The sequence below is a fragment of the Halyomorpha halys genome, unplaced genomic scaffold (genome assembly GCF_000696795.3).
Source record: "Halyomorpha halys isolate HHAL.00 unplaced genomic scaffold, Hhal_1.1 Scaffold58.1, whole genome shotgun sequence".
Taxonomy (NCBI): Eukaryota; Metazoa; Arthropoda; class Insecta; order Hemiptera; family Pentatomidae; genus Halyomorpha; species Halyomorpha halys.
The window spans coordinates 1,684,754-1,696,399 of NW_027110919.1; the positions used below are offsets into that span (position 1 = coordinate 1,684,754).

Below are 11,646 nucleotides of genomic sequence, written 5' to 3' on the forward strand. Positions count from 1 at the left end.
GGGCATTCTTCAATTATATGCTTTATTGATAATGTGGAATGACAGGTTTGGCATATATAGATATAGGTATATATATGCATAGATTCCTGAGATATAGATTTCCCAAAATAACCAACTGCTGATTTTTATAAAATGTTGCTTTTTTTTTAGAAAAAAAAGTATATCTCAGAAACTATTGAACGCAAATAGCTCTTCTTTAAATAATGTGCTATTAGGTTTTTTGTGTTATGGGTAATTTTAAAAATATGGACCTCCGAATGAAAAATTAACGTTTTGAAATAGCCTTTTTAAATTCCCCCTATATTTACTCGGCAAAGTCATCAATTTTGAAAAGTAACTATACATGCATTTTTTTTTATTAAAGTAATAAAAAATTGCGATGATTAAGTTTAACTTTATTTTTGTGAGCCGTCAAAAGAGCCCTGACGAGGCCCTGCAACGTGGGGCGAAACGTAGGCTCAATAAAATAGTATAATTATCTACTATTTGAGTTTTTTTTTACCGCACCCGGACCATATTCCATTCATCTATACACACGTTCAATCAATAATCTTCCAGTAATTTGATACAACTTTTTTTTTCGTCTTTTACCTCTGAGATATAGATTTAAAACTCAATTTTCCTAGACCCGTTGTATTTAATGGACTGATATACGTATCTTCCTCTATCATGCTTTATTTTTATTTCTTATTCCGATCAGACGACGGCCCTTTAACTCTTAAGGTGACTCTTATCGGCGCGAATCGATCTGTTAGTTGCAGTTCTCACGACATTTCTCAGTTTAGAAGGCCGTAAATGGTTGGACTTGTTCTCTCCTTTATTGAGCCGTATCCTCTAAGGCAGCTTCTAACAGCAATAAATTCCTCAGGGCAATTCAGCCTGTTCCGGATTAATAGTTCCAGATTAGGGAGATAGAGGAAGTCGAGGAAATAGAGCATAAACTAGTGTACCGATGACAGGTTAATATTTGCTCCACCCGATCTCGAGTATTCACTAGATTGAATAGATTGATATTTCTACAGTGTTATGAGCAGTAAAAATCCTATGCGAACCTTAAAAAAGATGTTAAAAATTCTTGAATGAAAAAAAAAAGAAGATGAAAGAAAAAACTTTGTTCCAACAACACGATATTAATCATCATTCAAAGTAATTTGTCTTACTTTTTTTTTTTTTTTTTAATCAATATATTTAAATCTACAAAAACCCTCATGGTTTCTTATTTACCCAAGACAATTGATAGAAGCTAGCCCATAACAGCGATATGAAAAAATATTGAGTCAGCTGTACTCCATATTAAAGATGGGCGAATGAATTGGTCGAATCAAAGAGCTGACTCATCTGAACGAATTTTACTCTCCAAATATCACGGTTCACTTGCAGTCGGTCGATTTTCTAATCAGTAGAATCGAAAAATTTGGAATAGGATTTCTATAAAATAATATTTAGTTGGATCTTATTACTATGTAAAGCATATAAAACGAAAACAGCTAAAAAATTATATACATTTTTTTTTATAGGATAAGATCAATGTTAGTTTATTTTATCTCGTGTTTTTGTTTATTAAAAGTTAAAAAATTTGTTTTAAAAATTATTTATGTAATAGTTTATTTCTGGTTAGTCCGTAGAGTCCGTATATCGAGTATTCTTACTCGACATACGGACTCTAGGCAAATCTTAGACTCACTGAATGACCCTACAAAACTAGTTTATAAAAATTCAGGTCGATTTTAACTTAAGAAAATCGAACTAAATAAATATAATTCCAACACATAACATTCTCACTCCATCTTGGTGAACTAAGAACTGACTTTCGAAAGAAGGATGACATAGGGTCTTCACGTGAAGCAGAGAACCTAAAACTCCTTTACACTCTATTTCACAGACGGTCCGCCCTAAAATTGAGACAACAAATGTACAAGTACTTACTGGAACCCATTTGGACTTAGACTTCACTGATAAACGGGACAGCTAAAAAAATGTGCACTAATAAACTACAATCATTTTCAAATTCTAGGAAACTCTCAAGTCGCAAGTCTTGTCAGTTAGATTGTGTGAAAATATTTATAATAAATAGAGAATTTTAGAGCAAAATAGCTGACTACGACTGAATAAGGCCTCAGAACTTTTGAAGTGAATCAGATCTCAAATCTTAAAATAAAAGAGAAAGAAGAAATTGAACCTGATCGTAAATTTGAATAATGGCTGAACTAAAGGATTGTATATTGCGCCATTTTCTTATATTTGTTTAATTTTAATTATTTTTTAATTCTGTTCTGTTTTGTAAACGTATGGTTGAGCATTAAATTCTTCAGTAAATCAACATTAAAAATACCGGTTAATTTGTTTTGCTGATTTTCGTTGTTTTTTTTTTAATAAAAAAGAAAAAGTTGTTTTTTAAAATTAAACAAGTGTTTACTAATTTAGTCCATATTGGACAAATAAAACCCATCCTGCCTTAAACACTCCCATTCCAAAATTAAAAATATTTCTAACTAATATTTTGACTGATTGCTACGTCCTTAGAGGTGACAAATATTTTATAAAATATTGTGTTACATTGCTATTAATATTAAAAAATTATCTTTCTAAGCTAAAATATTTTTACCACTAATAGTTAACAAAAACTGTATTTTTATTTTTTCCAGAGCGCCCAAGAACTATTCGAACTTTTGGAACGAGTCCAGTCGAGCCGACTAGATGACCAACGCTGTGTGTTACCTGCATACTTCTCACAGGTTTGTGTCTGCCGTATATATTTAGATAGATAACTATTTATGTATCTTACATATATTTTTCTAAATATTTACGCACTCTCCTCTTAACTAAATCTCATGATAAATGATCAATTCATTTAAATTAAAATACTTGTAAATAGTTTCATCATTTATGAAGTTAGTTTAATCAATCCCATAGAACTCTGTTGTAACATAAATAGACATTATTACGTAAAATTCTACGCCAATTTTATATCAGCTTAATTCAAATACTATTCTATTGTTAAAAAATATTTATTAATTTCTTTATTAATCCAATTGATTGAAAAAAAAAATAAAAGATTTTTTAAATTAATATTTGTATTTAATTTAAAATGTAAAGCAATCCAGCAAAAATTACTTTCGGTGAAACCCTTGAAGGTCCTAAGGGAAATTTTCGTAAATGAAAAATTCATATTCCAATGAAGGCTCATTTATGTTCAGGAATTTAACTGTTACTGAGTTGTTTCTTTGATATGAAAGAAAGGTATATATATAAAGTTCTTTTCTTCAGAAATATTTGTAAAAACAATTATTATATACTGTTTTAAAATGTGATGAAAATAAATAAAAATTTACATTTGTTAAAAAGAAAAAAGTGTTTTGGTTCATTGCAATCTTTCTATTTAGTTCAATAAATAAATATTTTATGTTTGTAGTGTATATCATTTTTATATTTAATTATTTTCAATTCAGAAACAATTTAACCTCAAAATGATTTGTTTTCCAGGTTATATATTAAAACATATTTTTTTTATTTATTTATATTTATTAATCCACATTTTATTAATGTAAATTATTTAGGATGTTTATATATTATTTTAACGGTTGTAATGTAATTCATTGATTTATCTAATTCTCAGGAAATATTAAAGTATAATATCCAGTATTCTGCATTAAATTTTCATATACTGGATCAATTCATTTTTATCTTGGCAATCAACCGATTATGTATAAGTTCAATTGTTTTTTTAAGTAATTAAAATAATATTCAAACGTTATAGCGTTTGGCGGCTGTATCGGTATTGCAGCGCACTCTCTGAACGGACAGTTGAACTACTTGTAAGAGGTTACTTTCATGAGTTGACGCTAGGTAGCAGCACAAGTCATTTTTTATCATACCTATATATTTAAACGTTGTAACTATAGTTTACTTTCATTTCGTTTAGAAAGCATTATATTTTATGTATAATTATCTTATTTAAAACTCGAGTTTTAAAGTAACTTTATTATTTACTAAATAATTCAACAACACTATCCAAATTATAGTCTCAAAACATTTATTTCATTCACATGTCCAACGCCCCGGCCAACCCGGCCACCCTCAGGGACAATCCCAATTTACTCAGAGACATATCATTTAACCCTTTTAAAAAACTCCATACAGGCACATTCTGCCCAGGTCAAAATATTTACATCTAATATGTCAAAAATACAATAAACACCTAATAAGTCAAAAACATAAAAACCAGTCAAATTATTTCACTTTTACCACAATTTATACACTATATATTATATTATATTATATAATATGTAGTGTATAAATTGTGGTAAAAGTGAAATATTATATTATATAATATATAGTGTATAAATTGTGGTAAAAGTGAAATAATTTGACTGGTTTTTATGTTTTTGACTTATTAGGTGTTTATTGTATTTTTGACATATTAGATGTAAATATTTTGACCTGGGCAGAATGGCCTGTATGGAGTTTTTTAAAAGGGTTAAATGATATGTCTCTGAGTAAATTGGGATTGTCCCTGAGGGTGGCCGGGTTGGCCGGGGCGTTGGACATGTGAATGAAATAAATGTTTTGAGACTATAATTTGGATAGTGTTGTTGAATTATTTAGTAAAAAATTTGCCAGTCTCAAGAAAGAAATTTAAAGATTATAAATAAATAACTTTATTATTTTAAAAATATTAATGTGTTTAACAAGTACTATAATATTATTATGTTACTAAAATGAAATATCTGATATATTGCTATTCCTTATATTTCTATGTTATATTAGTTGAAGTAATTTAGTTTAGAAAAAACATGTAACTTAATGCTCAAATAATAAAACCTATCTTGGCTAATGCTTTCTAGTTTGCTGCATGCAACTCTTTCTCATCTTTGTTGATTCTGTCTACCCATCTGGTTTTGGCCTCTCAAATGGTCTCTTGCCAACTATACTGACATTAATTATTGTGTAGAGGCATCCTGATGGTTTGCCTCGAGCCACATGTCCCACCCACCTTAAGCTCCTAGCCTTCATAACATGAGATATTGAATGACCAGTCTCTGCTGGTAGTTCACTATTAGTTTTTCTCCATGTGTTAAGGATCTGTAATTTAAAAATGAATAATACAAATTTAAAATTATATTCAAGTAAAAATTTATAGTAAATAAAGGATCACCTTGTTCCATTATGAAAGATTTTGGATACCTTCGTTACTCATATTTGTAACTTACAAACTGTTGCATGTTTTATAATTTAGCAATAGCAAACAATACATATTTCTGATTACAACAAAAATCACCAACCTTTATTTAATATACCTAAAAAGTTCTCCAAAAACCCCTGTAAATGTAAAAAAAAAAAAAAAATTCATTTCCTCTACTTCTTTATTTATTTTTTACTTCCACCGTGTGACAGATTATCTGAATGGGCTGGTTTCTAAATTTGTTTAAATGTACTGTTCGGCATATATTTTGATTATTCACTTAAACTTATTGTTAAATTATTATTGTTGTATTTAATTTAAACTTATTATTGAATTTTTGCAACAAACTGAGAGTAATATTGTTATTTTTTTTAATTGAAATAATTATAACAGAGACGATTCATATATGCTTAAAAAAAAAAAATAGGTGCGGCCAATAAACTGTTTTGAAAATGTATGTATTAATTTAATTATTTTAATCACTTTAAATTATTATTATTATCATGATATTGTTGGCATACTTCAACGTGGTGATAAATACACTTCCACTAATTTATTCTCGTTTCAGAAAATTAACTTTTCAATTAATTTTCCTAACAGAGAGGACCTTTAATTGTATTTTTCACAAAGCTTATGGAAATGTACTTAGAAATATTGTATAGTAAGGCATCAATATGTTCTTGAAATGAGATTGAGAAATTCTTTCATATTTTTCAATATTTTACATACATATACTTTTATTAAGCTTAATCAGGGTTGTTACTAAATAACCTCTTAATAACATCATTGCAGAAAGTAAAAAGTTTGATGCTCTTATTATCACCGAGTTATTACCGATAGATAATAATTGTTCATATCAAACTTCATGATTCAACTAAAATATTGCTTAATAAAAAATGTCAGGAAGCTTTGGAATTGAGTTGCGAAATGTATTACTTTTTGGTATGACAATTTAACAATCATTTATCATTAGAGTATGGTTGTAAAAGTAATTTTTATTTCTTCTATTGTATTAATGTGACTATAGTGTAATAATGAAACTATGAAATTTGGGTATAATAGAGTTAAAATACAATGGAAACATTTAGAAAGTAAAAACATCTTTCACTGCCTATTTACTGTAGACAGGTAATTCAGAATTCTGTATTTGGCCAAAAAGTCAAAATAGATTTGACCAAGATTGTTATGTGTTTTATTACAGCTTTGTTTGTCCAATAATCGAACAATGATAACTACCTGAAATAGTTTTATGAATAATATTTTGGTTCTTTTATTTAGTTATTTTTTTTATTACTTAAACTAATTATTAAATTACAAAAATCTTGTAACCATTTAAATTACCAAATATTTATCATCAAAAATACTTGAATATTTTAATTATGAATAATATTATTAGAGTACTATGATTAAATAAAGAGTTTGCGAAGTACAATAGATAGGTTTCTTCTTTTTAAAAGATTCTGTAAATTGGTTGTTATTAGAAATATGTATTTTATAAAAGTTTGATAAATCCATCATTAATTGTTGTAGAAGGTTAAATGAATCCTATTGAAACGAAAAGATATGTTGAGTTGTTTTCTTGATTGCCTGCTGACAATAACTCAGTTTTTCAAAATTTCTTCCTTACATACCTTTGCACCTAAGTGCATCAATATTCACATTTTTTTTGCTTCAAGGTAGGACTAAAACCTCCTACCTTAGGTGTAGATTAAACTATTAAAGTTTTTGGACCATGGTTGTTTTTAGTACTTTCTTAGCATTTTTTGGCTTAACTGTCGCAGCAATATCCTCAATAAGTTTGTATGTCTATTTCTAGTATATTATTAACCCTCAGTTAAATGCATAATTCATTAAATATCATCTGTTTATAGTTGGCTATTGAGCAAAAGGAGCAAATGTATAATAAAAGAAAAATACAAAACTCATATAAAAAATTAAACATCATTATGCCTCGACATTGCTCATATGTGTTTATATATAACATATAGAAATAATAAAATAATAATACACTATAAGGTTCTCTATGGTAAATTTTCAAATGTTCATAAATTGAAAAAAAAAATAATGTGATAATGATATTTACAAAAAAAAAAAGAAGCAAGTAATGTTTATATGGATTCAGCTATTAAATGAATATTATTCACACCTAGTAATGTTTTGTAAATAAATCTAAACTAAAAAGGAAACAAACATTAACTATGTCTATTGGAAGAAGATAGTTCACTGTATGAAGTAGATTGGAGGAAGATAGTCCAGGTGGCGGTCAATAAAAGTATCAAAATAGTAACTCATCAGTTGCTAGCAAAACTTCATTCTTATCAGCCCAGACAAAGCCCTGCAAAGTAGGGCAAAACGTTGGTTAACAATTAATAGTTTTCTTTTGCTATTTTGATACCTTTATTGACCGCCACCCAGACTATCTTCCCCCAATAAAATATTTCTATTTACAAATTTTAATTGAGAACCGACACATTTATTTGCTTGATAACACCATCAACTTTATCATAGAAACATTTGCAAAAAACTTAATATTGCATTGTCCCTATTATTTCAGATCTTAAAATATGGGAATAGTGTAGAATCAAAACAATTTTAATTTTTTTTTTTTATACTATATCTTGGCAATATAGCTATTTTAATGATTTATCCATTTTCTTTTTAATGGTGTGGTTTATTTTGATAAGAATCTGCAATATTCTACTGAAAAACAAACATAATGAGTTGGTTAGTTTTTTTTCTAAAACACCCATCTGTTTGACTTTAATTCGGTAAAACTTGAAGACAACATGCAATATGCACGTACTCGTAATTTTTTTAAATATTTTTTTCATTATCATTGTATTGTTTTGTATAGGATGGTTATTGTTGGAATCAGTAAATGTTTTTCAACATAAAAATTAAAGAATAAGTTTTTTATCTCCATAGCCAAGTATTCACCTCAACAATGTTGGCTAAATCAGCGCACAACCTAATCTCAACTAATATTATTTAGATTTTTAATGAAAATAGCTGATACAGAGTATTCTATTCCTGAAAGGCTCGCATGGTCAGGGTGAAGTTTAGTAGTTAGAATAAATAAAAATAATTCCCTTTATTTTGTTTTTATATTGACAAAAATTCACTGATCCTACTTTCTTTTTTTTTAAATCAGATGTAGATTGAGGTTTACATGTAATATGAATATATCATAAGATGACCTAGGTGGGAAAAAAATCAGAACTTACTGTTAATTATCAACTAATAGTAGGAATAGAGATGGTATGTAATGTATTTCATAAAAAAATATCATCATATCTAAGTTATTTTATAAACATAATTATTCAACTGATTCCTGGATACAATCAATTTTTTTTTATTTTTCACACTAAATTTTTTTTTGCATTATAATATTTAATTATTTTAAGGTATGACAACTTTTATATACCCATTTTAACAATATAAAGTGTATTTTTGTGCCCTTGACATATATAAAAACAAATCTAACTCATTATCTTTACAAAATGCTCTTAACACGCTGGGAGAGAAGCACTGGGACCTCTTGGAGCACTGGCTCGCCTTCCACACAGGGGTGCCTAGGCTTAGCTCTGAGTTTCCAAGGGTGAATGTAAATATTATAAATAGGTGTGAATGTGTATTTATTTTATTGTTACTTGAATTTAATTTTCTTATTATTTTGTTATTACTTAACCAGTTTTATTTTATTATATAAATTTTCTCGTTTACACAAGTCATAGTTGTATTGTATTATTATTTTTCATTGTACAATTCATTTTATTTTACTATTCTTTTTTTTTCTATTGTTCTTCTTTTTTTATATATATTGTTTGAATGAATGTTAAAACCACAGATACTCATTGCCTTTAACTAGAGCAGATAGTATTATTGCTCTTCAATAAAAACATTCAAATTAAAAAAGAAAAAAAAATCATTCTTTAATTTTTCCTTATAAACTTTAGTTCTTTTTTTGTTAAATATCCAAGTAGTGAATGAATGTGTTAGTGCTGTTTCAGCTCTTTGCAGAACTCTTGCTCAAGAAAACAGTGCTCTCTTACTAAGTAGCGAACTCAAATGAAATCCATTAAGTCAAAGAGTACTTAGAGTACTTATCATTGGTTGCCATTTCATGGGTTTAAAGCCATCTAGGGCAGAAAAGGTGGGATTTCTACTTGTTACTTTCCTGTTGTAGTCAAATTAGTTAAAATTGCTAATAAAATTCTACTAACTTATTTCACAACTTATTTGAAGAAATATGCAATATTACTTCTGTTTAAAATTTTTTTTTTACATTCATAACATATTTGCAGTAAATCAAAAGCATAAAAATACAATTTTTAATTCTGTCCAAATTGGAACTATATTATAAAAAACTATCAAAATTTAAAATAAATTTTATCGGTGCCAGAAACAAAAAACTTTTTATATTTTGATAGTATCATTTGAAGATATACAAAAGTATATCTTAAATAACTGAAAGTGTTGGTTTTTGAAAAACTGTATCTCTGAAGCTATAGAACGCAAAGAGTTCTATTAGAGCTCAAATTGAAGCTAAATTTGACATAAATTACTTTATAATTCGAATTGATGAAGCAATAAGTTAGGTATATGTGAACAGTTTCAAAATAGGAAGAATTAATATATTTCATCCTCTACGGATGAGATAAAGGACTATTACGATTTTTAAATATTTTTATAAAAAGTATGTTAAAAAAATGCAAATCAACATAAAATGTATATTAAATTTTAAGGTAAAAAGGTTAGGCCTTATTCTCAACTGAAGAACCAGAGATCGTCTCCGATGACCCACTTTCGTCGAACTACCAAATTGGCCACTTAGTCAATTCCGGGCTTTAAATTGCTCATTTTTCACGGTTCTCATTCCCAGGGTAGTTCTTATCTCTAGTTCTTGAACATCAGGTATGATCCCGTAGATACTTGTCGGAAAAATCCACCTTGACTCTTGTTTGTCAACTCCGAATGAAAACGAGACAATTTCATCTTGTTACCAAGAAGCTGAAATACCTCATTACAAGCTGCATATTTCCGTCTCTTATATTGCATAGTACTAAGATAATAGCAATAAGATATAACTCAATAACTTCCGGAGTTGTACAGCCAAAAGTGGTGTATGTGTCTGCTGATGGGTTCGAGCTGAACATATATTGCCAGAATCGCTTCCCGTCTGGAACATGGCCAGCGAGTTTTGATGATACAGAAATAGGAATCTGTCAGGGCAAAGTTATAGTTTGACGGCCATTCTTGAAAAATGTCTGAGAAATAGAAAATTATTACATCTTTTTTTGTTCTTTAAAATCGTCTTAATTATTTCAATTCAGAGTTATAAATAAATGTTTGCCTTAGGCATTCGACCCACTTATCACTGATTTTATGACGAATTCAACATATAATGACAATGGTTTATATTGACCCCTTTATTTTTATCACTACCCAGTACTGGCTTTAGCCATTCTTGTAATACTTAAACCTTTAAACATTTTATTGAAGCGTTAGTTAATTTTTCAGACCTTTATTTATAGCACTATTGGGTTCGAATGTTTGCCCAGAATAAACTTTTTGAATTATTGTACCATGGATTGCGGGGAGATTTAAAGCTACTGAAATACCCAATTTCTCCGGGAAAAATAATTATGAACAAAATTAAACATTTTTGGAGTGTAGCTTAATTATGATTAAATACCAATCGATTTGTTTCTGTGTGAACAATAAGAAAAACAAATTACTGATTCCATTAAATTATTCTACGATCACAAGCAATTATAAAAACCTAATGAGTCGTCAAGTAAAGTAGGCGAACAAAAAATCATAATTGTTTTTGGCCTTGTATGAAATTTGTAAACACCATTTTTCAAAGAAATTAGGAATTAAAATAATTTCAACTCGATTTATTTGGAGTTGGAAATTTATGAAAACCTATTAGTAATTTGTATAGAGATATCAAATATTATATTTACCCATTTTTATTATGCATTATTACAATATATTTTCATTATATATTGTTATTTACTTCTATAAACCAAGAAAGAGAAATACTTTATTCATCTATGCTGCCTAAATACATCAGGTTGCTATATCACACAGCATACTTATCAATCCGTAATCGGACATATATAAATTACATATAATTACATGGTTTAATAAGATATAAAGAAAACAATTTTTTTTTTCCCTACAGTTTCCTTTTACAATCAATTTCGGTCTATACACCAAATACAAATGTTTCAATTCATTCCTTTTTTCTTTCCCATTTCTGCTCCTCCTATTTCACCATTTCATAATTTTTTAATTCACCCGATCAACAAATTCGCTCTCCGGAATTCACCCTCCTAGATCCTCTTCAGTGACCCTCTAAACAAATTCACTATTATACGGCAATGTGAGATCAGACTATCATTTATAGTCACAGCAGTAGATCAGTTTACCAAAAACAAACAAATAGATACATTTTA

General features: G+C 28.3%; 1 protein-coding gene across 2 annotated transcripts in view; it reads left to right on the plus strand.

The window, feature by feature from the left end:
• RapGAP1 (Rap GTPase activating protein 1) overlaps positions 1 to 11,646 on the plus strand; it is a gene marked incomplete at its 5' end in the record, with an annotated part of 482,599 nt that overhangs the window by 220,551 nt on the left and 250,402 nt on the right. For both annotated transcript variants that reach the window (XM_067049017.1, XM_014438469.3), the window contains 1 exon segment: positions 2,646 to 2,735. In XM_067049017.1, coding sequence (XP_066905118.1) covers positions 2,646 to 2,735 — 90 coding nt within the window.